Genomic DNA, 25,634 nt, shown 5'->3' with positions numbered 1-25,634 from the left:
CTAAAGTTCAGAACACCAAGGCAGACATTAGACAAGAAGTGGAACCAAAGAGACTTTGTTAGAATAGAATATCTCACTGAAAAGAATGGGGGAGATTTATAAAACAAGTGCACCGTGTGACAGTACAGAATAGCTGTGATGTGCAATTTGTCTGAACACTAGGAACAAGATACCTGATAAAAGGTTATTTCCACGTTAAAATGACCCCCTCCATTGGCTATGACCCTTTAAATTATTGACAATGACAACACGTGGACGTCTGCAGACAAAAGGCAGCACAGCTGAATACTGCACTGGATAGAAGGCACAATGCCGTGATACATTCTCCCATTGACTTTACATTAGTAGAAACAATGGCTTTGTAAATGATGGTATACATCACAACCCAGGAGTTCCCACAGAAATGTGATATAATGATGGTTATTAGAACATGTAATAGTTATATTGGTATAATGCAGATGGAAATTAAATGGTCAGAATTAGCAGCTCTGTTTCATTCACAAACCAAGAACAAAGCTGTCCGGGGCTCCCTTAGAGAGATTTCACTTTACCTTTTACCAGACAGGAAGTGAGGGGAAATGTGCAACAGGGAAACAGACAACAGGAATGGTAAATGTTCCCCGTGTATCCAATGTATAAGGTCACTTCTACACTGACCAGCAATGTAAGGGGGCAATTGTCCACTGGCATCCAATGTATAAGGTCACTTCTACACTGACCAGCAATGTAAGGGGGCAATTGTCCACTGGCATCCAATGTATAAGGTCACTTCTACACTGACCAGCAATGTAAGGGGGCAATTATCCACTGGCATCCAATGTAAAGGTCACTTCTACACTGACCAGCAATGTTGGACGGCACTATTCAATGGGCCACTATCATTAGAGGGCACGTCTCCACTGCTCTCTAGTGTAAGAGGAGGACAGTACAATGTTGACAATGTATATCTTTCCTGGCATTATTCATTTCTTTTTATGATGATTGAAAACAATTTTGTCATATGGGGCCAGAGGGTGGACTGCAAACGGATGTGCTCTGGGCATCACATTCTGCAGGTACAGCATATTCTTTATGATTCCACAATTTACTGAGCACACTCATCTACCATGAACTATAGCTATAAGCTTCCATAGGGGTTCCCTATTGAGCTGACATTTGTTTTTTTTCCTCCAGAGTGAAAAGGTTGAGAAAAGCCGATGGCATTAATCAGGTATTTTAGTACAGCATGAACGCTTTGTAAATTGTACAGTGTATACTATATACTCATCTCACCTGCTGTAAGAGCTCCGGGCTCAGCCAGGGAAGAACCCGGGAACTGTGCTTGGGGAAATCATGGACCACTTTCAGTCGCTGTCCGTGGTTTATCATACTAAGAATACTGCGCAGGCCAGAGAGGTACACCTTCCCTTCCACAGAGATGAGGATGTGACTGGCCTTCACACTCCTGCAGAAAGACAATTATTATTTGGCCAGATACTAAATGAGTTACACTGCAAATAACCCGTTTAGTTTAAAGAAGGGACTTCTAGGAAGATCTTTCATATGGAAGTCTGTGGGGACAAAGTAGTATAATGTCCTTCCTTGTAATCAAAAGGCTGTTTATAGAATAAATCGCATTAAAAAACTACAATGGCATACACAGGGGTAGCCAAAATCGGCTCTCCAGCTGTGGTAGAACTACAAACCCCATGAGGCATTGCAAGATTCTCAGCCACGACTCCCGGGGAGAGATGCATCATGGGATTTGTAGTTTCACCACAGCTGGAGGGCCCGAGTTTGGCTACCCCTGGCATACAGTATGTAATTCTACATGGGATCACTGTCACATAAGGTGCTGCTCTTTCATACAAAGAGGGCAAAAAAGCAGAGGTGCTATAGAGCAGGGGGGATAAGAAGTGCAAATTCATCTTCAATTTAACTCCCCTATCACCTCATTCTCCCACTAGAGCCCCTTAACATTGGTATGGAGCTTACACAGAGCCAAGGACCCCCACTCCTAATAGCAGCACCCTGGCCTTTACAAGCCAAGAGCCAATTCATGGTTTGTATTGATATTAGCATTCTCACTACATCTGGCCATACCATAGTTTATAGATGAAATAATCATGTAGCCACTTGCTTAGCTACCCCATGAACCACATTCTCCCTTTGAATAATGAAGTCGCCATCATTTGACCCCTGCCCTATGTTACCTGTGAACGTAACCCATATGATGGATGTAATCCAAGGCTTTCAACACTCCAAGCAGGATGTAAGCGATTGCCAGCTCACTCATTCCATCTGTGAAGTGTGTGCATATCAGGTCCTTGGCTGACCCTGCCAGGAGAGACACAGCGAGACCATCACTTTATTACCAAGTGGAATGAGAACAAACAACTACAGTCTACCAAACGTTGTAAACCAATCCAAAAAACACCAACATGCTGTGGTCTCCTGATCAAACACATGCTTCAAAACAGGTGCTCCGCTTGGCGTTCCATTGCAGAGAAAGCAGATGTTGTGACGCTTTAGGTGACCTTTGACATTATGACACAAGGTCAAAGTGTATCTAAAGACATAAGTTTATTTTTTAGTTGATAGATCAGAGAACTTGTAATATCATGAGCCACCTGCACTCCTTACGGCATTGGAACCTTGAAATAATGGTGGTGCTTGTAGTGATGGCACATATGGCGCCGTGCAGAACTCCAAGGAATGATTCCTGATTGATACCCGACTATGGCAACCAAATGCACATCAATGTACTCCGGCCTGTGAGGACCTGACTGGTTCTTTGATCTCCAAGGAATCACAATGAATCACCAGCACACACGGGATGAGGTTTCAATTCTTCTTTGTCGTGTTTATTAAAACGTCACATCAGGTCATCAAATGCTAACGTTTCGGGACCATGCAGACTACTTCATCTCTCTAAGTCACTCTGATAAAGGGTCCCTGCGTGGTTCCAAAACGTTAGCATTTGATGGCATGTGACGTTTTAATAAACACAACAAAGAAGAATTGAAACTGTATTCCGTGTGTGTGCTGGTGATTCATTGTGATTCCTTGGAGATCAAAGAGTCTGCCAGGTCATCACAGGCAGGAGTACATTGATGTGCATTTGGTTGCCATAGTCAGGTATCATCAGTGTTCTAAACACCATCTTACCAAACTAGCTTTCAGTTCTACTCACCGTAAGCCATGAACGGGGTGACCACCCACAGCTCATTGTTGGCTATGAATGTGGCTCTGTAAGGGAGGATGTTGGGGTGGTTGAACAGCTTAGACACATGAAGTTCCGTCTGCAGACGAGAAGGTTTGGTTAGCATCCAGGGAAATCTAGAAATCCTGGTAACCAATCAACATCACCCACGACTTCTTATAGTAAAAACTCACTCAAGTGAAGGAAAAATGCACAGCTGGACAAGTTAACAGGACTTAAACTGCATAGGGGTGCTTGAACACCTGGCAGGATACTCTAGAGTGCACGAGAACCATAAAAATTGGGACTTTAATATGCAACCAGATGCTTGGCTGCCAGCCCTACCCATTAACTTCCGCACCTCAGTATTGGCTTATCATTGCAAAGGGCAGCCTTGCTAACCAATAGTGGAAAGCAGGAAGTAGAAAGGGGTGAGTAAAGCTGGTGACAACATGAACTGGTTACTTTTTGCATATCAGAATGTCACAATTTGTGTCCCCTTGGTGCTCTGCAGACGATCCTCCCAGGCCCACAGGCATTGGGGTTACCTGCTCCGCAGCATAAGCGGCATTTTTGGATGTAATATGCTGCCACATGTTTACGTTAAAGGCAAACAATTTCATAATGGAACTCCTAATGAGGGGATATTAATATGAATTGATGTCTAAGGGTACGTAATGTTAATAAAAAGCAGGCAATAAGTGGCAATCACTATCTTTATAAAGTCAGGAAACATTGTTTAGAAGCACTGTGTAGGAATATTTCGAGGGCAGGGGTAAATAAAATGTGCAAATGTTTTAGCGGTCATTCATCAGGGGATATGCAGCAAACATATGATGTTATGAAGGAGTACATAAGAAAGCATTAGAATATGAGTGGATGCCACACAAACAAAGATTACCTGCAGGAAGGCCACCATATCGTTGGTGCAATACTCCAAGTTAACTCTTCTGATACAAACATACTCCCCCGAGGGTTTGTATCGCGCTAAGTTTACCGTCATCAGGTCCTCAAATCCTCTCCCTGAGGAAAATAAAATATCAGCGGACCATCAAATTCTAAACGGTACAAATGCACATTGTACTCTAAACTTCTCAGAGCCAGATTACAGATATTTGAAGCCCACCTTCCCTTCTGCCTACAAGACAACTATTATCTTTACGATGTACCGAGAACCAGCCACCAATAGTTATCTGTAATGTGACGCTACTCTTGATATTCTTATAACATTGCAGTGTTAGATTTTACTTACTTGTAGTCTCTCTTTATCAGAGCGGAGTTGTCAAGCTGAAAGACTGTCATATTTGTTACCTGCGTCCAGTGCTGATAACAGCCATTCATATAACAAAAGGTGATTTAGGATTATGTAAAAGATTCAAATATAAAGGCTTTGTTATTTGACAGTTTTACTCTCCTCCTGCTGCCAGGAGTGTGCGTTAGTAATAAACCATGAGCTATGGAGGGAGACAGATCAGCCTTCCCATTGGGTCCTAACAGCCTGACACTGGGCTAACATCTCTGCTCTGACAGAAGCAAGGCTGCACAACTTATAGCCTGGGCTGAGCACTGTCACACAGGGAAGGATGTCATTATCCCTGTGTAAGCACTGACAATGACACAGTATAATGTCTTTTTAAGCTCTCAGGGCTCCCTGCAGGGAAGGTTATTATGGGCAGGCAGATTCCCTTTAAGTTTTGCTCATTGTTTTCTTTAATGCACACATAAATGTGATCAGCTTAATGTGAATGGTACCGTATTCAAGTGTGTTACAACAGAGCCTGCTTATAAACCTTGCTCGGTATAGTTTGTAATTAAAGATGTACACGTGAACAGGTTTAGTAAAGAGACCCTGTCGCCAAACCATCCATTTCAACCACCTTACCATAATGTTGTGGGAGCATTTACCATATGCATGTTTTTTGCCTGTAAAAGCCTCCCTTATGTAGAAAGCCCTGAGACTGCTGCTGGGTGCCGCCATCTTGGATGTGATGTCAGCAGCCCCAGCAGGGTCAAAGTGGTCATTCAAGTGACACTCTCTAGCATTCACCTTCACTCCTTCCCTGGTAGATACGTAAAAGGTTATGTAGAGAAGTGAAGGCAGTGTCAGAGGACTAAGACAGTAATTAGACAATCCCAGAAGACGTGCAAGGAGGGAACAGGCAGTGCTAGAGAATTGACTCTTCCTGTAGTAGTCCAATTTCTTTTTTAGCAAGCTCAGACACATTGTGAAGTGAATGAAAATGTACAGAAAGGAGACATAATGCAAGTAATCATTTAAAAAACACTCAATTTTCTTTTACCTGCAGTTTTTAGTTTGGTGACAGGGTCTCTAAGACTTCCTCTCCAAATGATCAGGGGTGCAGATATTAGGCTATGGGTGGATTTGGTGGGAACCTGAGACCACCCAAACTGTATGCTTGTGTGCTCAGGAACATGAAGTTGAGAGCTATTTGAAGAGCAGGACTGCTGCACAAAATCTATGCAGGGATGATAATTAAGCATAAGATAAGCTGCCCCCTAGATGATTTGAATAATAGATGCCTGGCTACTCTATGTACCTGTCCCAGGCTGGTGATATATAGCAATGACGACAAACCTGCTGCCCAACTAGCAGAGAAAATATCCGTTGCTTACCTATAACAGTGAGGAGGTCATAACAACTATTATCTGGAGTATATACCCCCATGGTGTCCGGACTGCGACAAGACGCTATGGACTCCGCGCTGGCTGCTTCATCGGGCTAAAGTTCAGAACACCAAGGCAGACATTAGACAAGAAGTGGAACCAAAGAGACTTTGTTAGAATAGAATATCTCACTGAAAAGAATGGGGGAGATTTATAAAACAAGTGCACCGTGTGACAGTACAGAATAGCTGTGATGTGCAATTTGTCTGAACACTAGGAACAAGATACCTGATAAAAGGTTATTTCCACGTTAAAATGACCCCCTCCATTGGCTATGACCCTTTAAATTATTGACAATGACAACACGTGGACGTCTGCAGACAAAAGGCAGCACAGCTGAATACTGCACTGGATAGAAGGCACAATGCCGTGATACATTCTCCCATTGACTTTACATTAGTAGAAACAATGGCTTTGTAAATGATGGTATACATCACAACCCAGGAGTTCCCACAGAAATGTGATATAATGATGGTTATTAGAACATGTAATAGTTATATTGGTATAATGCAGATGGAAATTAAATGGTCAGAATTAGCAGCTCTGTTTCATTCACAAACCAAGAACAAAGCTGTCCGGGGCTCCCTTAGAGAGATTTCACTTTACCTTTTACCAGACAGGAAGTGAGGGGAAATGTGCAACAGGGAAACAGACAACAGGAAACCACTGAAAGGGGTTCTTACCATTCCCCTACTTAATGCCCATGCCTTAGGAGTGGTCACACATGGGCAAATGTGTCACCAAGAGACACACATAAGAGATCTGCTTGTTGTCCAAGTGCACCATTGCTAGCCTCTGTTTTATTCACCAAAGTATACAATCTGGTACCTCCATGCTAAATGGTTTGTTCCATTTTCTCCTTTAAAAGGCTACATACAATGCTTCTCGTAGACGTCCATCTCTCTACATACAACGCTTCTCGTAGACGTCCATCTCTCTACATCTCGTAGACGTCCCTCTCTCTACATACAATGCTTCTCGTAGACGTCCATCTCCCTACATACAACGCTTCTTGTAGACGACCATCTCTCTACATACAATGCTTCTCGTAGACGTCCATCTCTCTACATACAACGCTTCTTGTAGACGTCCATCTCTCTACATACAATGCCTCTCGTAGACGTCCATCTCTCTACATACAACGCTTCTTGTAGACGTCCATCTCCCTACATACAATGCCTCTCGTAGACGTCCCTCTATCTACATACAACGCTTCTCGTAGACGACCATCTCTCTACATACAACGCTTCTTGTAGACGTCCATCTCTCTACATACAATCCTTCTCGTAGACGTCCATCTCTCTACATACAGCGCTTCTCGTAGACGTCCATCTCTCTACATACAACCCTTCTCGTAGACGTCCCTCTATCTACATACAACGCTTCTCGTAGACGACCATCTCTCTACATACAATGCCTCTCGTAGACGACCATCTCTCTACATACAACGCTTCTCGTAGACGTCCATCTCTCTACATCTCGTAGACGTCCCTCTCTCTACATACAATGCTTCTCGTAGACGTCCATCTCCCTACATACAACGCTTCTTGTAGACGACCATCTCTCTACATACAACGCTTCTTTTTTTGCTAAACACTTGTTAATTGCACTAAAACTGAGTTTATACTCTCCACACACATTTTTACCGCTGCAAAAATGCTATTTTCCTGTCTGTCATGCTGACCCATTGCCATCAGTACTTTGGAAGTCAGAGAGCTGAAATAGCTATGGATAGCAGGAAAATCGAAGTCTTTATTGGCATACTTATTCTGGATCAGTCACTCAAAGTAACAAAGTCAGGGTCAGCATAACTGTCAAGCAAGTAGCATTTCAGATGAAGAGATCAGCAAAATAAATGCAGTGTCCACATCTTATAATAGGTTTCCTTTCAGATGAGGCCCTTACAACCTTTGTTTGTAGTTATTGGGAACACACACCCTGGAGTGGAAACTGTGTAATAAGCTTTTATCATCTTAAAGAGACTTTGTACTCTTCACCAGCCTGGGAGACATGAAGGGCAGGTAGAATGCAGCCAACCATGCAAAGACTCAACTCATGCATGAAGCAAACCTGGGAGCAAAGTAAAGATACTAAAGTAACAGAAAAACCAGGTAGAGCAAAAAATCGGTGGGTCAGTAAATACCTCTTACCTTTTCACTTCAGTGCACCTTGCAGCACACCCTGTGCCATCTCTGCCTCCTGATAGGTCATGCCCTTCATTTCCACCCTAGAATGCAATGCCCAGGGTCTACAAAAGACAGGCCTGGGCACTGTCAAATGGTAGGCATGCCTATGTATATACAGAGCTTCAGAATGTCAGTATTCACATCAACAGAGTGCTCCAAGCAGGCTGAAGAAGTGACTAATGCTAGGGGAAGAGGTGTGTACTGACAGCTTATGCCGTTTGCTACCTGGCAGAGCCAATAGTTTAGGATTTGTATTTCCCTTAAAGTATATTGTAATACAGAGAAAACACGTTTGCAGCATTTAGGTAAGCTGCCTGTTCTGATGAGAGCAAGCTGTCCCCTGACAGTCACATCAACAATGCACAGACTGGCTATCCTTATCCATGTCCATGATGGACATAGCTGATAAAAAAAACTTTTATTAAATGCAGATGGAAATAGTTGTCAACGGACAGTTTACACCCGTGCCATGAGACAACAAAAAATGAACACGAAGGGAGAAGAAACCTTTAGCATTCCATATTGCTTGAAAATCATACAAGAGTCCATAGACGGGTACTAAACAGACAGGAACAAAGCACCCTCCGTTTATGAAAATGGGGCGAGCATTGTAGACGCAGCATGTCAACTACTCGAGAGATCAGAGATGCTGGAAATGTCCATGAAAGTGAAATGAACGGTGTCACAACATACAATACAGGCAGCGCTATTGTGGGTTACAGACTCATCCCCGCAGCCTGATCTATTAAGATCTGTCACTTTGCAGTCTACAGACAGACGGGATACAGAGTGGGCAGTACGCTACTCTAGGATCTTTTCATATGCAGCCTGTTTACTCTGAGGTTCTTCCTTTCTGTACACAGCAAATATGTTGCTGTAATATTCCCTCTTCACTCCTAGCACTGTGCTCAGTGTCAAGACCATTTGTATACTGTATTAAGTCTGCCACTGTCCAAGTTATAATTTTCGGGTAGACAATATGTTTGGCAAAGCTACCTTTAAACAGGCAGACTGGGCCAGAGAAAACATGAGTTGATTACCTGATAACTCTGTTTCCAGGAATCTTCCAGGACAGCCATCGAGATATAGGCTCCGCCTGCCTGCAACAGGAAACACATCAACCACATTAAATAAATAGACTCCTCCTTCCATCCCAAGTCAGTAACCTCTAGGACCGAAGGCTACCCCATGCACAAAAGTATCCCCTCCTTCATCCAACCTTGGATGCCACCTGGATACACACCAAGGGCGGGAACTGGCTGTCCTGGAAGATTCCTGGAAACAGAGTTATCAGGTAATCAACTCATGTTTTCCCCAGTCATCTTCCAGGACAGCCATCGAGAGGATCAGTGAGGACAAATCTTACCTCCTAGGGTGGGACCACAGCTTGCAGGACTTTCCTGCCAAATGCCTGGTCTTGTTGAGTCATAAGGTCCAGCCTGTAGTGCCTGACGAACGTCTGGAAGCTGGACCACGTGGCTGCTCTGCAGATCTGTTCTGGAGTAGCCCCTGCTCGCTCTGCCCAGGACGTAGCCCATGCTCGAGTCGAGTGTGCCGCAAGCGAACCTGGCAGCACCAAGCCCTGTGCTTTGTAGGTGTCAGTTATGGCCATTTTAATCCACCTTACAATCGTGCTTATCGCCTTTAGCTCTCTCCAGTTTGACGACCTGAGGCGGCTCCCCTGCTCTCAGGCTGCCTGCCAAATGGACTCCTGGCAGTGAGCACCCCAACCCCAGGCACTGGCATCCGTCTTGACCACAAGTGGTGCTGGCTGAGACCAAAGTCTGCCGACTGGTCCAAATGCATAGTAGGGTAAGGCTCAGCCCTAAGGCAAACAAACATGAGCCCTTAAAATAACAAACATTACGATGTCCCTGTGTAGCCGACGGAAACACAAAAAAACTGACTTGGGATGGAAGGAGGAGTCTATTTATTTAATGTGGTTGATGTGTTTCCTGTTGCAGGCAGGCGGAGCCTATATCTCGATGGCTGTCCTGGAAGATGACTGGGGAAAACCTCTCTGACTTTGAATTTGGCAATTTGTGTTAATGGCCAACTCTGCCTGTTAGAGCAGGTGCCAGGGGCGAGGTTAGGTGCAGTGCCTGTGGCCTGAGCAGGCAGCAAAGACAAATTCTGCTCAGCACTCTGCTTCAGTCTCGAAGCAACATAACCCCACAGGTCCTACTGGCCTATGATACTTGTACTGTGATCCTAGATGCTGCTATGGCTATAGCCTCTGTTTACACAGACTGTTGTCAACCCACTCCCTGTGACCCTGTCTAAACGATGCCTGCCTTTGTATAATCTTAGAGTGAAATTCAAACCTCCATGGTGATAAACTATGTCTTGGATGAGCCCAGCACACACAAACCTATGACAGAAATGGACTTTGTACAACTGTGTGCTCCATCCGGGCTGGTTGAAATTCTCACAGACATCTACCAGCGCGAATATTTGGCAGTGACCAATAGACTGCCATTTGTAAATGGGGAAACCCACAACTGTAGGAAGACTTCAGCCTCTATAGATAGAGCTGGGCAGCTATGGCCCAGGAGGAGGGAGGGCAATATAATTAACAGTAAAAACCGCCCTGTGATCTAAGTGCACCTTACGAGACCAGGCTGCTGGAGATGACCCTGCCCCACATATTCAGATGCCTCCATGCTGGACATACAAACACATGCTGCACTGACGGACATTCCCACTTACTTTCTTTCGGGAGTCCCCTAAATGCGAGTCTAGAGGAAGGGAGAGGAGGATTGGCTCAGCTATAACAGGCATTTTGATTGAACATAAAATGCAAGCACTAGTCCTCTTTAAAGTGGACCAAAAACTATAACCCCCCCCCCCCTTTTTTCTGGACCATCCTGTCCTACTACACTAATACAAAGTAAAAGATTTGCAGATCTACTTACCTTTGCTAAAGAAACCACTGCTCAAGGTTTTTTGGTCATGTGACTTCAGCCATAGTTCTCTTTTAAGGAAAGCATTATATTGTTAACACATAACATGTCAGGAAATCGACCTGTAATGTTACTGATAGGCCCACTTCTTTTACCATCTATTAGCATATGGAAGCAGGATGTGGGAGAGGGTGATATAGCATAGGTCCACTTTATCCTTCATAGCTATTCCTGTAAAAAAAAAATCTAAGCATGCAAAGCAGGCCACTGAAAGCACCCTGGAACCAAAAGATTAAAGAAATAGCACAGGGGACAGAACACAAAATACTGGGGATGAGGATTCCAACAACTGACCTCCAAAAAACTCCAGTTCCCTCAAGCCATCAACCAGGATCCGGTCAGAAACCCAACGCTGGAGGCAAAAATGAATGTGAGGAAGAAAAGGGATACAAAAAGTTACAAAATGATACAGATTAGGAACTGCCAGAACACCATTTATATTGAGATGATGGGATGCTGGGAGTTGAGAAATCTGTCCAATATGGACACAGAAACTAAATGAAATCACATTCGTAGAGTGGAGACGGCTTGACAATGTGTCTATTGCTGTCTGTCACAGTGACACCACATCACGTCTTTCATGGGATCGCAGGGACACATACATTTTATCTTCAGAAAGTTTAATAAATAATACAAATGGTCACATGACATCTCAGTGATGTAATTATACAACCCTGATCATAACATTGTTTTGTCTTGCTTTATATATGATCAGTGTCTTGCGGTGACTTGTGTGTAAAGGGGCCTTGCGAGGTCTTAAAAAGTGCGGGCAACGAATACCAATCACTTTAATACCAGCCACGGCGGCTACACAGCATTACTTTCCTCTGCCCTCTATTTAGCTGGGGTAGAAAAGAATGCCAAGCCTGATGAAAGGACCCTGTGTGGCCCCGAAAGCGCTTGTTCTACTTTGACTGACATGGTTCTGAATAAATTAATACTTGATGATCCTGAAAGGATTTTGGTGTGCTGGTGACATTCTTCACAAGTTTAGTACAACTGTGGCGCCATCCGCAGCCACTACAAGCACCCTTCCCTGAAGATTGAGACATCCAGTATGGACTGTGACAAGACATCCATATATTAAGAAAAGAAGGGAAGCCTTGCATAGGTGCCGAGTCACAACCTGCAACATAAACACAGCTGAGAACTGTCTTATCTCAACCTTTTTTAAGGCCGGCCATACACTTATAGTTTCATTTCTGCTTTCCCTATTCAAGTTTACGGTGCGGATAGGGGAATCCCCCCGTGATACGGTATTCTGACAGCAGTGGGTATGACGCTGTCAGAATACTAAACAGTGACTGCAGCTGACTGGCTCTTTTGACAAAAGGGGGGGGGGGTCCTGAAGGGTCCACACACTGGGAAAAATTCAGACAAGTCAGAGGGATGTGGACAAAATTTGACCAGCGTATGGCCAGATTAAAAGGGGATTTCCCCCATTTTGGAAAGATCTTCCCTCACTTCCTGTTGTGTCTAGAGATAGAAAATACAAAAATAAGAACCTGTAAAGGGGTTTTAACCAACCATTCTGTACTGGATTCAAAACTAAAGAACAAAAAAAAAAAGAAACAGGAAGATGCGTTTAGATATATTTTGATAGCTTGTTCCTGCATGTGTGAACCGCCCTGTACCTAGCTGTATGTCTCACCACTCTCCGACCATTGGTGTGATGACACCTGAGAACCGCTATGGACTTACCGCCAGATGCTCCAGAACGTCATGGATCAGGAAAGAACCAAAAGTTACAAAGGAAAACAATAAATTCTACATCGAGGTCAACTTACAAGAAAAGACATGAGGTCCTCTTTATGTCAAGTGGATGTTCAGATGACATAAACTAGAACCTGCAAAGAAAATTCTGGTCAATTCCCATAGAGCTGTTCATTTATAACAAGCAACACGTCAAGCAGACGGCTGGACACGAAGTTAAAATCATTCATGTTTATTACCCTTCTACCTGTCAGCAGCCAGTGTTATTACCTTCTAGGCAGCATTTCCAATAAAAACCACAAAAAACACACATAAATCCTAGTCTCTCTAACACTTACTACGCAGCTCAGATCCCTCTAAGGCTTCCTGTGCAGTTCAAGTCCCTCTGATGGGGAAATGGACCTCCTACCTAGCAGCACAATACAACAACTTTATACTTACAATGCTGCCACCACACAGTCTCTCTGCTGCAGGCCAACCCACCCTTTCCCAGGGATTGAGACCTGTGATTTTTACAGTGAAGAAGTAGCACAGCTCATCCCGGTGCTCTCTCCTCCTCTCACCCCCAATTGGCTCAGAGTGCTGCCACTTCCTCTCCCATTCTGAAAGCTGCTGTGTGACAGGAGGTTGCTAAGACAACAGATTTGGGTACATATGACTTAATAAATACAGAAGAGCAATCATTTAAAAAAAAAAAAATATCAAGCGTCAAATATTAATTTCACAACAAAATGACTATATGTGATGGGGTATTTATTTTTTAGAACATATCGGTTACTAGATAAAATAAACATATCAAATAGGTTCTGCGGTATTCATGGACAGACATGAAAATACAAAATGCAGTGAGCAGGGGGAGCCTGACTGGGTGCAAGCAGGCGTGACATAATGACAAAACTCCTGTCATGATAACACATAGGGCCCCCCATTGATCTGTCACCACCATGACTACAAGCAGGACCCCCATTGATCTGTCACCGCTATGACTACAAGCAGGACCCCCATTGATCTGTCACCACTATGACCCCCCCAATGATCTGCTCTCATTATGCCGACACACAGGACCCCCACTCATCACCATGACTCTAGATGGGGACCCCCATTGATCTGTCATCACCATGACTACACACAGGACCCCTCCCTGTCTAATATTATACCACCCTCCAATAATACCAATCATGGAGGAAGTACCGTGGAGACTTTACCATTCTCCAATGATATCTTCCAAAAGGCAGGGCAGGGGCAGTACCGAGTAGACTTCTGCACACAGAACCCGGCCTTCTCTGTACTATACCAGCCTCCCAGGGATAATTACACCAAGCATGGAGCTCGTCCGCCCATGTAAAAAGAAAGGAGTACTGAAAAGACCACTCTGTATACGCAGGACAACCCCTCCTCCCTCCTGAAACGCTGGGACTTCTAGTCCCCACAGACAGGAGCTATTTACACACATACACACCCCTCTCACTGAACGCCTGCCCGGCTCTCCGCTGCTTCCGTTCTACCCCGGAAATGACCCGGCTTGGCGGAGATTGCCTTTGCGTCACTTCCGGTGAGGCCTGTAAGTCACCAGGAGAGTGTGGAGGAGAGCTGAGGAGCTTCTGCTGCTGCGGGTAACATGACGGACAATAGGAGGGAGGGGGGTACGGCGGGTATCCCGGGCTTATATATAAGACTTGTGAACTTATTATATACTCTCTATGTTTATACAGTATATGTATACTCCTATATACAATGTATGTGTACTTCTTTATGTATATACAGTATATGTATACTCCTATATACAATGTATGTATACTCCTATGTATATACAGTGTATGTATACTCCTCTATGTGTATATACAGTGTATGTATACTCTATGTATATACAGTATATGTATACTCCTATATACAATGTATGTATACTCCTCTATGTATATACAGTCTATGTATACTCCTATGTATATACTGTATATGTGGAGGTTGTACAAAGTGAATGGAGTACATTGCATTGTACCGGGCACACCATGCGCTGTAATAATATTGCCAGTATGGAGACGGACATTATTGTCCATGTCTCCTTTGGGAGATTTCCCTCCTGATACTGATACATGGAGGTGTACGCTGTCTGTAGGATCACTGATCCATGGCGGTGTACGCTGTCTGTAGGATCACTGATACATGGAGGTGTACGCCGTCTGTAGGATCACTGATACATGGAGGTGTACGCCGTCTGTAGGATCACTGATACATGGAGGTGTACGCTGTCTGTAGGATCACTGATCCATGGCGGTGTACGCTGTCTGTAGGATCACTGATTCATGGCGGTGTCTGTCTGTAGGATCACTGATTCATGGCGGTGTACGCTGTCTGTAGGATCACTGATTCATGGCGGTGTACGCTGTCTGTAGGATCACTGATTCATGGCGGTGTACGCTGTCTGTAGGATCACTGATACATGGCGGTGTACGCTGTCTGTAGGATCACTGATACATGGCGGTGTACGCTGTCTGTAGGATCACTGATACATGGGCGTGTACTACAGCATTGCTGATCCTAGTAGGCAAGGTATTGCACTGTTTTGTAATTGCATGTGGAAAGCTTGATAGCATCATACACTGTTTTTGGGGATGTTGACGTTCTATGTACTGACTTTGTACATCCTATGAACCAAATACATCAATGTATATATTCGGTGACACTAAGTCTATAGCTATTCTTACAATAAGACTGTATACATTATGTATGTGCTATTTTACTGGTGTAATTATGTGATGGTATACCTTGTATGTGCCTGATTCCCACTGTCATAGTTCCAAATACCTGCTGAAAAAGAAGTCTGACATTAGTATTCCATTCAGTCCCATGCTGGTACACAGCCTGCAGTGCGTCTCTGGTGAAAGGTGGCTTTCTGTCCCTGTTAGACTGAACCCTGAGATGTTTGGGTGTTGGGGTTTTCCCTAGGTGGAGGGTGCTCCTGATAGACTGAACCCTGAGATGTTTGGGTGTTGGGGTTTTCCCTAGATGGAGGGTGCTCCTGATAGACTGAACCCTGAGATGTTTGGGTGTTGGGGTTTTCCCTAGGCGGAGGGTGCTCCTGATTGACTGAACCACCAAAAGTTTGGGTTTAGGGTTTTCCCTCGGTGGTGGGTGCTCCTGATTGACTGAACCCCGAGATGTCTGGGCTTAGGGTTTTCCCTAGGTGGAGGGTGCTTCTGATTGAACCCCCAAAAGTTTGGGTTTAGGGTTTTCCCTCGGTGGAGGGTGCTCCTGATTGACTGAACACCGAGATGTCTGGGCTTAGGGTTTTCCCTAGGTGGAGGGTGCTTCTGATAGATTGAACCCTGAGATGTCCGGGTTTTCCCTAGGCGGATGGTGCTCCTGATTGACTGAACTCTGAGATGTCTGGGTTTTCCCTAGGCGGAGGGTGCTCCTGATTGACTGAACCCTGAGATGTCAGGGTTTTCCCTAGGCAGAGGGTGCTCCTGATAGACTGAACCCTGAGATGTCTGGGCTTAAGATTTTCCCTAGGTGGAGGGTGCTTCTGATAGATTGAACCCTGAGATGTCTGGGTTTTCCCTAGGCGGAGGGTGCTCCTGATTGACCGAACCCTGAGATGTCTGGGTTTTCCCTAGGCAGAGGGTGCTCCTGATAGACTGAACCCTGAGATGTCTGGGCTTAAGATTTTCCCTAGGTGGAGGGTGCTCCTGATAGACTGAACCCTGAGATGTCTGGGCTTAAGATTTTCCCTAGGTGGAGGGGTGCTCCTGATAGACTGAACCCCGGGATGTCTGGATTTGACCTTATCCAACACACTTACGTGCATCTTTATTCCATTTGGATGTTCTCATAGGGCACAAAGGGTCAGAGCAGCACAGCCTTCCTGTTAATGTTTGATGGAGTTTTCTGTGCACATCAGGAAGTTTATCCCTTTTGCACCATTGACTTTTTTTCTGAAAAATAAAGCGTAAAGTTGGGTATACACTGTTACATTTTCTTTTGCTCAGCGTTAGGAAAATTCTAACAGATTCCCCCGAATATATATAAACAGTATGGATGGAGGAATCTCCAGCGGTGGCGTTTGTATTCTGACATCCACCCTTTTCCCTGTTAAACCCATCCTTTCGGAAGGATCTAGTATTTTCATAGGCATCCCAAATGACTTCTATTCTTACACAACAATGGTTATACAGTCTGTTTGAACATTTTGCACAGTCTGATTCAAAACAATGGCGCTGGTGGTAAATGGTTATTGTAGAGAGTTATAATTGGGTTCAGGAGTCCTAGGGAGGAGTGTTATGCAGGGCACAATGAGCCAGGAAGGGATTACCTCTTAAGGAGATTACCTGAAATATTTCACTGTCTGAGCTCGGTTAGGTTACCGTTGTCATTAAAGGACCATATTTAATAAATTCATAAGATGAGTTTCTCCCAGCCTAGGCCATAGGGGGAATACAGTCGAACACACAGGTTAGTGTGACGCTGCGTGTAAGCCAAAAGGGTTTTGCTCACTCTCTTCCTCTCTATGTACTGCCAGACAAGAGTCGGTTTACCCGAGAGGAGTCCGATGATGTCTTTTCACATCCAACCACCCTCAAGTCTGTGTCCAGTCTAAATAGGAAACGATTGGGTGATGGTCTCATGTCTGTGGGCTAGACGCCCTAGCTGACAGATCTCAGGGGAATGGTAATTGATTGAAAATGAATGGTGTTCTCTTGTTGATTGGTCAGCAGTGGTATGTTATACATGGGTGACCTGAGTGGTTTTTCTGTCATTCAGCCCATGTGTGGGTAACTTTAGGTTATGACTTCACATCCATTGTCTGTTGCCTGCCTAAGGCTGACAATACTCTGCATATTAGAGCAAGATACATAATAGATTCTGTACTGCATGCAACAGACAGGAATAAAATGGGGTGACTACGATCAGTATGCACAATGAAAGGACTTCGTATAGGTTATCTGTCATGCTGGGAAGGATGCATGCATCCCACTACAACTTGCATCCTTTTCTGTGACAGAAAGGTATCCAACCTCTTGCAGGATATGTATGGTCAGCCATGTCGGGAGGGGGTACAATAGCACTATCGGCACCAGGATCTCTATGGTTATTTCACACATTTATCTACAAAGAAAGTTGTTACTTATTACAAAAAATCCCAATGTACCTTTTTATATTTCTTTTTTTTGTAGTATGTATTCGGCCAAGATGTTGTCCCGCCTGTTGGCGGCTGTCCTCTTTCTGCTGCTGGTGACCGCCTCCAGCGCCAAGTTCCAGGAGTTTGACGACGGCGACGATGTGACTGAATACGATGACAACGATTTTGCTGAGTTTGAGGATGCTCCGGAGGAGACAGCCACCCCTCACCCTCCTAAGCAGAGCCCAGGAAGAGCCCTGGAGGAAGAAGAGGAAGAGGAGGAGGAGGACGATGAAGAGGCCACGGTAGAAGTGGAGGGGCAGGAAGAATTTGAACTGGACGCAGAGGGACAAGTAAGATGTTTTATGGCTTCATCGGGGCAGAATGGCTATTCTGGAAACCTAGGGATGCACCGATACTAGTATCAGTGCTGATGCCAAGTATTTGGGCGAGTACTGGTACTCGCCCAAATGCTCTGATGCCTAGCCTGATACTTGGGCTATCCGCGAACATCGGAATGAGAGCAATAGTTCTAGGGCCATCAATCACTGATAACACTAAACTGATGAGCTGTAAAAGCTTTTAAAGCATCTCCTATGACCAATTTTGGGTATGCTAGTTTTTTGCGATTTCGCGGGTGCGCACAATTTTTAAGCTTGACATGTTTGGTGTCTATTTACCTGACGTGACCCCGTCTTTTATATTTTACCAAAAAAGTGGGTAATATTAGTTGTTTTATAACATAGCCATAGTGGTGATTAAATACCACCAAAAGAAAGCTCTATCCGTCCCCAAAAAATGGTATAAAATTAATTTCAGTACAGCGCTGCAAGACGGAATATATGTCAAAGTACCGCAGCGCTGAATACTGAAAAATGGCCTGGCCAGGAAGGGGGGTCTAAACACCTGGTCTTCAAGCGGTTAATGGGACATTCTGTATCGGCGAGTACAGGGAAAAAAATATTGGTACTAGATACCGAAAATCCGGTATCGGTGCATCCCTACTAGAAAGAAAACCTGTCACCTACGCAGAACAGGCAGCTATTGTGTACACTGAACCTAGACTTGTGTCTCAACAATGTAACTGGATGTACTAAAACAATGGCTTGTATGATCCACAAAATGACGGCAGGATTTGTAGGTCAGATGTACATATAGGCGGCTACACAATTGAATCATTCTAGGCTTATCTTAACAATCTATAGCTGTTTAATGTCGGAATCCACTTATCCTTATTATGCTGCTTCTTTACCCCTTTAATGTCATACAATAATCTGGTTTATTTAAAATTGCTCCTCCATAAGGTAGCCGATAAACCTATGCTGTCATTTTTAGCTCTACTTTGGGTACTGGAAGGGAACTGCTGGGTGTGCAGGCACATGTGACTAACTCAATGTGACGACGTTAGTGCTTGATGATTGGCCCAGTTTTGTTCACATTGGGTCGGGTAAGTCCTCATCCCTCTGTAAACTTTGACTAGAGAGCCCTGGAGCTTACACAAGGCTGTCTATCTGTGTTGATATTGGCAGAGTAGAGGTATGTATATGCTGTGATGGATGAGAATATTAAAGTTAACCTGTTGCTTTGCCATACATGGACAAAGCACATGTTCTCTTTAAGGTTCAGCCTTAGGTTAAGGTTCTTTTTAGGGTTAAGGGGATTAAATGCCAGCCTGTGTTTTAGGGTAATGATAAAGCCACACAATATCTTAAATACATTTTGGGTTAGCACCTGAGAGCTTGCCATTTCACATACTGTAAGTAAGGCCTGGTTCACACCTGGGCGTTTTACAGCGCGTTCCTACGCTCTGTAAAACGCTCAACATGTGAAAACCAATGATTGCCTATGGGCATAGTTCCCACCTGGGAGTTTTACAGCGCGTTCCTACGGGCATGGTTCCCACCTGGGAGTTTTACAGCGCGTAGGAACGCGCTGCAAAACGCCCTACGCCCAAAGAAGTACAGGAGCTTCTTTGGGGCGTATTTGCAGCACGTATCCACTGGGATACAGCTAGGTAGGCATTGGAAACGCGCGTCTGTTGCTCGTTTTTTTTAACCATGAATCGCGGTAAAAACGTGCGACAAACACACATATTCGATACGCCTAGGTGTGAACCCAACCTTAGAGTTTGAGCTCCTAAGATGTATCTCCACTTTACTTGTATTGTTTTAATCTGTTTGTTACTTGGTGGAATCTTTACATGACAGCCTCATTTCTTTTTGTCTCAGGAGTCTGATACAGATACTGAGCCGTACGATGATGAAGAGTTTGAAGGTTATGAAGATAAGATTGATGCAGGCAGCCCCAGCAAGAACAAGGACCCTATCACCATTGTGGATGTAAGAATAACAATTCCTATTCTTTATATATGTTGTGGATGGGAATGTACAATCTATTCCCGGTTTCTACATATATTGTGTTTCTTTCTGCTAGGTCCCTGCTCATCTACAGAACAGCTGGGAGAGCTATTATATGGAAATCCTTATGGTCACCGGCCTCTTGGCCTATATCATGAACTACATTATCGGCAAAAACAAGAACAGCCGACTTGCACATGCTTGGTTCAACTCCCACAGAGAGCTCCTGGAAAGCAACTTCTCTCTCGTAGGTGAGTGTGACTGTGGGGCATCTAGTGCTTCCGTTGATGTTGGAATGTGTGTCTACTTGTAATAATGTGCAGCCAGAAGATGGTGCTGTGATTGAAAAAAAAAGTTGGGTGGGTTTGGACACACATGCAATGTTGTAAGACTTACAGGATTATCGTCTAAACAGTTCATTTTATGATTGCAGGGGATGACGGGACAAGCAAAGAAGCCGTGAGCACAGGGAAACTGAACCAAGAGAATGAGCACATCTACAATCTCTGGTGTTCGGGACGCCTGTGTTGTGAGGGCATGCTGATTCAGCTTAAGGTACTGTGATTGTCTGTTCAGTCTTTATACTAAAGTAATAGGCTCAGCCTGTATTTTGTTGCTCGTAGATCTTTTGCTAGCTTACGATATTCAGGACCAGAAGGTGGACCGGGGTGTATGCAAGCTATTTTGGTAAAGAGGACCTTTCTTTAGGATCACACTGGATAAAATAAAACCATTATGTAAATAGCCAGCTGCAACTATACACCAGTGCTGCATACATCTTTGAAGGAATCCTGTGGTCATAGAATACTGACGTTACATAGTAGGTGACTTCATTTTGGCTCCATCTTCTTTTGGCGTGCCCTGGGAGTCCTGAAGCCCAGGGTGTTGTGTTATGTGGTTGGCAGCTATTCACAGTGGGTGTGAGGTTTGGCTAGCTCCCTTTCCCAGCTGCTTCTCTATGGGTCACTGAAGCCACCTATCACAGGTGAAGCCAATGTGGATTTAAGAACTAGAGCCCATCATCGCAGCAGGCAGTGGCCTGAAGGTGTCAGCTGTGCAATGGCACTAGCAATTTTTTTTTAGGTAGTAATACTGCGGTTACACTTTAAAGTAAACCTGTGACCAGGCTATGGGCATTTGGTATTTACATATTCTTAACAAGCGCTATTTTACATCAAACCCTCCTTAACTGTATCTGCAGATCTTGTGGAGCAATTCATGTTTATATTTCACAGCAGAAATAGTGAAGTAATTTGTTCAGCGGCTCAGATCACCCCTCTTTCACCCTTCCGAGCTTCATCTCTGTGTATACATTAGAGATTAGAAGGATGAATTGTTCTACAGTGCTTACAGCTACAGAGGATAGTGAGGGCTTCTTTTACTGCTGATTTACTTCTTGTTACTAATATCGAAATACTTGAATGTCCACAACCTTGACAGAAACCCTCCAGCTGCAGACCAGGCAGACATCATGTCTGTGGCAGTGAGCTTATGTAAGCAAAGCATGAAAACTTAGACAAGTCTGTTCTCCTTTAGAATGGAGTTCCTTTTCTTTAAAGTTTGTCAGTTGAAGGGTATGTGGCAGTTGTCTCCTATCTGTGGGGCGATGTTATTCAAAGCTTCTTCCTGTCTTCCAGTTTTTGAAACGCCAGGACCTGTTGAATGTATTATCCCGTATGATGCGTCCAACTTGTGATCAAGTGGTATGTATTTCTTGAGATACTTCTTCCCTTGTGCTGCCCCCTGACTAGTTAGAGATGTTTTTATCTTCCTGTCTTGGATTACAGAATTCATTAACCTTTTGGGGAGAATGTAATTCTATTTAATGGGCCCCATGCTTATTGTTTACTGTTTTCCACTTCTGGAAAGTATCTCAGATCTGCAGTTTTGTTGTATGTTTTAAAACAGTGACAGTCTTTTCCTTTTGTCTTTCTTTCACTCCCAAGCAAATAAAAGTGACAATGAATGATGAGGACATGGATACGTATGTGTTTGCCGTCGGTACTCGAAAGACCCTGGCACGGTTGCAGAAAGAGATGCAGGACTTGGTAAGATTGCCGGACTTTGCATTACTGTTAAAACCCATGATCGTGGTCTAACCACCCTGACAAGTCTGTTTGCTTCTTTGTAGAGTGAGTTCTGCAGTGATAAGCCCAAGTCTGCAACCAAGCTGGGGCTCCCAGATTCTCTGGCTATTCTGTCTGAGATGGGAGAGGTGACAGACGGTGTCCTGGACACCAAGGTGAGGACTGATATCTCTTCCCTTAAAGTTCTAACACAATTACTTCGGGACAAAAAGCAACATTTGTTTTCTTTGTCTCCCACAGATGGTTCACTTTCTAACACATTACGCTGATAAGATTGAATCCATCCATTTCTCGGACCAATTTTCTGGTCCAAAGCTTATGCAAGAGTAAGTACTCGCCTCAGTTACTTAGTGGAGACAGCTGTTTTGTGTGAGTGGTGTCATGACTTTCCTGTGCAGAGGTAGAAAATGAATGGGATCCGTATGCAAGTTTCAGAACAAATGGCATTAGGTAGGACTGTGCATTGAACTTGGCTAAATATCCCTGCAACTGACCCAGAGAGGGTTTTTTCCTCAGGAAAAGAGGAGTTACACTTTAAAGGTGTGCACACAATATTAATTATAGCTTGGATGTATTATCTAGACTTCTTTTAGCTCAGGGACTCCAGATCCATCCCTTTCATCATTACATATACACACACCTCATAGAGTTTTAGTTTTGCTGTAGCCTGAAGGACATTACTCCACTTGCTGCAATCTTAATATTATAATGTGTATTACTCCACATGTCCAAACATTTGTGGACACCTGACCATCACACCCACCATATATATAATAAATGTTTGCAGACCCCACTCCCAATGGTTGAGTTCAGGTGTTTCCAGTAAAGGGTACTACTAATGCTACAGCATAGAAAGACTATTTGCCTCATTTTACATTTCTAACCTTGTGGTTTGGGTAAGGCCCATTTCTGTTTCAGTGGGACCTTCAATCCATAGGGATACAGTAAGCCAGCTCCATACAGGTATGGTTTGACAAGTTTGGTGTGGAGGAGATTGAGTGGCCTGCACGGAGCTCTGAGCCACAAAGGTTGGGCAACCTTATATTAGTGTGCAAGGTTTAGGGATAGGATGTCTAACAAGCTCATATAAGCGTGATGGTTAGGGCTCCACAGAAGTTTGGACATTCTATGTACAACTGTGAGAGTTAGGTGGCCCCCATACTAAACATGAAAGGTGGGTAAGGCTGGGAACTCTCATAATGAGAACTCACAGATAGTGTCCCTGATTAAAAGAAGCCAATGAGAGATTCAACCTGATGCCATTGATCTGAAACTGATATAGCAGCCTTTGGTTTGGTCCTTTAAATAGGTGATCATATTTAGACCTTGCAGGTACTATTTGACCATATTTGCTGTATCAGAGATTAGGCGAACAACGTTTTGTGCCATATAAAAAACAAAGGGGGCCTTTAATTTGACATGCTCATGGTTAAATTGTGGTGCCCTGGTCTCATGCCATCCTATATGTTACAGGGAGGGGCAGCCACTCAAACTGCCAGAGACTAAGAGGACTCTGTTGTTTACATTTAATGGTAAGTAGCGCGACACTGACAACTGCCCTATACATGACTGTACACTGTGACACTGTTCTGGGGTAAAACTTTGTCCTTCCTGACAGTGCCTGGAGGAGGAAACGCTTCTGTCAAAGATATGGAGTCCCTTCTGCCACTAATGAACATGGTCATGTACAGCATTGACAAAGTAAGGAAGTTCCGATTGAACAGAGAGGTGAGTGGATCAAGGTGATACATCAACTTTTGTTTTCAATCCAACTGGTTTTACCTGGGTAACCAAATGTCACATAAATAGTTCTATAGCATACAGTATATACTCGTATACATAATGTCAGGCGCTCCTCTTTGCTGTGCTATAGGCTGTGTATCATATGGAGGGTAATAATAATTCAGTCCTACTGCCTGCTCTATGGACTGCTGGTGAGTATCATCACACCGTGGATGCCCATCCTTAGCTCTGTGTCCCATGTAAGTTCACCTAATTACCCTCTGTCGTCTGCCCATCAGCTTACAGAGCAGTTAATCCTACTTGAAGCCTGATTTCAGCTTAAAGCGGCGATTTAGTATGAGTATAGATTATAGGTTTCCGTAAACTGAATCCGTCACTGTGCCCATATAAATGACATCCTTCCCTTCTGCAGACATCTGGAGGAGGGGAGAAGGTTGCCAACCTTGTGTAAACTCCAGCACAGACCAACACAAAGCTCATACATGGATTAGACTGTAGATTTGTTTCCAGCAGGTGAACTGGGCAGCGGGGATGTACATTCAAGGTAGCTCTGAGGAGGAGGTGGTTGGCCTATCAAGTGGCAGTTTCCCTTTTTAAAGAGTCCAAACCTTTAAAAAACACTTTTGGATAGAGTGGGGAATGGTTTAAAACCCTGTCACATTTTTTTTTTCCTGCCTCCCCATTGGGGAATTTTTCCTTCACTTCCTGTCTTGAGACAACAAGAAGTGAAATGACATTTATCCAATGTAAGATAAACAGTCTCTCAGAGAGTTGTCACTGGAACAGATGTCCCCATTGGAAAATGTATCCTCTTTTCTGATCTGGTGACCACTCAGAGTTTTTGGATTTACCCATCACTTTGACTCAGTGGCAGTGGTCACTAGGACAAATAGGGAGGATGAGTCTCCCTGTTAAGCTACACAGCAGAAAAACTTGACAGAGCTTCTAATCACTCCCTTCTCTATTCAATAGGAAGATAAACATTGCCCTAATATACACCTTAAGATATAAGTGTTTATTTTACGTATTTGTCAGGACTTGTGACTGTAATTCCCATCTGTGCTAACCCATCCCTATGTTTTACACCATCTCCCTTCATAAATGTTTTGTACATTGACGGCAGGGCAAACAGAAAGCTGATAAGAACCGCGCCCGCGTGGAAGAGAACTTCTTGAAGCTGACGCACGTGCAGCGCCAGGAGGCAGCTCAGAGCCGGCGGGAGGAGAAGAAACGTGCGGAAAAGGAGCGCATCATGAATGAGGAAGATCCTGACAAACAGCGTCGGCTTGAAGTAAGCACATTGTGTAGGAGACGAATGGGGGGGGGAACACCAACAGTTCATATGTGACTCTGCTTGTGTTTGAAAGGTGGCCACACGTATTGATATGATCATTCTGTGCGACTAAAATCATTGACGTGAATCTGAATGAAAAGCTACATACCCTTCATTCAATCAGTTTCAGCGACGGCAGAATTTTATCTGATCGAAACCAATATCTGTTTGTGTCAGACAAACGATCTTAAAAATGGATTGATTGATCATTTTTCAGTAGACCATTTCTGATGGATTGTAGGGCTGCAGCTAATGATTATTTTCATAATC

At 44.1% G+C, this 25,634-nt stretch overlaps 2 protein-coding genes across 3 annotated transcripts in view; one reads left to right on the top strand and one right to left on the bottom strand.

Annotated features, from left to right (window-relative positions):
- Positions 1–864: 864 nt before the first annotated feature.
- On the bottom strand, positions 865–14,227 carry LOC108802426 (STE20-related kinase adapter protein alpha-like). Its single transcript, XM_018574285.1, has 10 exons — positions 14,197–14,227; positions 12,803–12,862; positions 11,310–11,367; positions 10,762–10,790; positions 5,816–5,921; positions 4,083–4,204; positions 3,173–3,281; positions 2,193–2,316; positions 1,273–1,444; positions 865–906 (listed from the first exon to the last, which is right to left on the bottom strand). Exons 2-10 carry the CDS (start codon positions 12,812–12,814, stop codon positions 865–867), a joined length of 774 nt encoding a protein of 257 aa, XP_018429787.1. The 5' UTR covers positions 12,815–12,862; positions 14,197–14,227.
- Positions 14,228–14,312: 85 nt separating this feature from the next.
- The window catches only part of CCDC47 (coiled-coil domain containing 47), an 11,651-nt gene continuing 329 nt past the window's right edge, over positions 14,313–25,634 (top strand). Inside the window, exons 1-12 of one of the 2 annotated variants that reach the window (XM_018574709.1) lie at positions 14,313–14,341; positions 17,900–18,197; positions 20,073–20,183; positions 20,278–20,452; positions 20,635–20,756; positions 21,839–21,904; positions 22,148–22,249; positions 22,333–22,443; positions 22,529–22,614; positions 23,762–23,820; positions 23,907–24,016; positions 25,155–25,322. In XM_018574709.1, the coding sequence (XP_018430211.1) occupies positions 17,901–18,197; positions 20,073–20,183; positions 20,278–20,452; positions 20,635–20,756; positions 21,839–21,904; positions 22,148–22,249; positions 22,333–22,443; positions 22,529–22,614; positions 23,762–23,820; positions 23,907–24,016; positions 25,155–25,322 (1,407 nt within the window). In that variant the 5' untranslated portion in view covers positions 14,313–14,341; position 17,900. Of the gene's footprint in view, positions 14,342–17,899; positions 18,198–20,072; positions 20,184–20,277; positions 20,453–20,634; positions 20,757–21,838; positions 21,905–22,147; positions 22,250–22,332; positions 22,444–22,528; positions 22,615–23,761; positions 23,821–23,906; positions 24,017–25,154; positions 25,335–25,634 lie in introns of both variants that reach the window. The other variant, XM_018574700.1, reaches the window with a different exon arrangement.

Source organism: Nanorana parkeri, unplaced genomic scaffold, assembly GCF_000935625.1.
Source record: "Nanorana parkeri isolate BGI_ZX_2015 unplaced genomic scaffold, ASM93562v1 scaffold50, whole genome shotgun sequence".
Lineage (NCBI taxonomy): Eukaryota > Metazoa > Chordata > Amphibia > Anura > Dicroglossidae > Nanorana > Nanorana parkeri.
Note: the sequence above shows the minus strand (reverse complement) of the source record. Positions and strands in the feature narration are given on the sequence as shown.

Coding starts and splice junctions, on each gene's coding strand:
- LOC108802426 (XM_018574285.1), bottom strand. Junction 5,922..10,761: donor TAGGGGACTCCCGAAAGAAA/GTAAGTGGGAAT, acceptor TCTGAACTTTAG/CCCGATGAAGCAGCCAGCGC. Junction 2,317..3,172: donor CACCCCGTTCATGGCTTACG/GTGAGTAGAACT, acceptor CTCTCCTGGCAG/GGTCAGCCAAGGACCTGATA.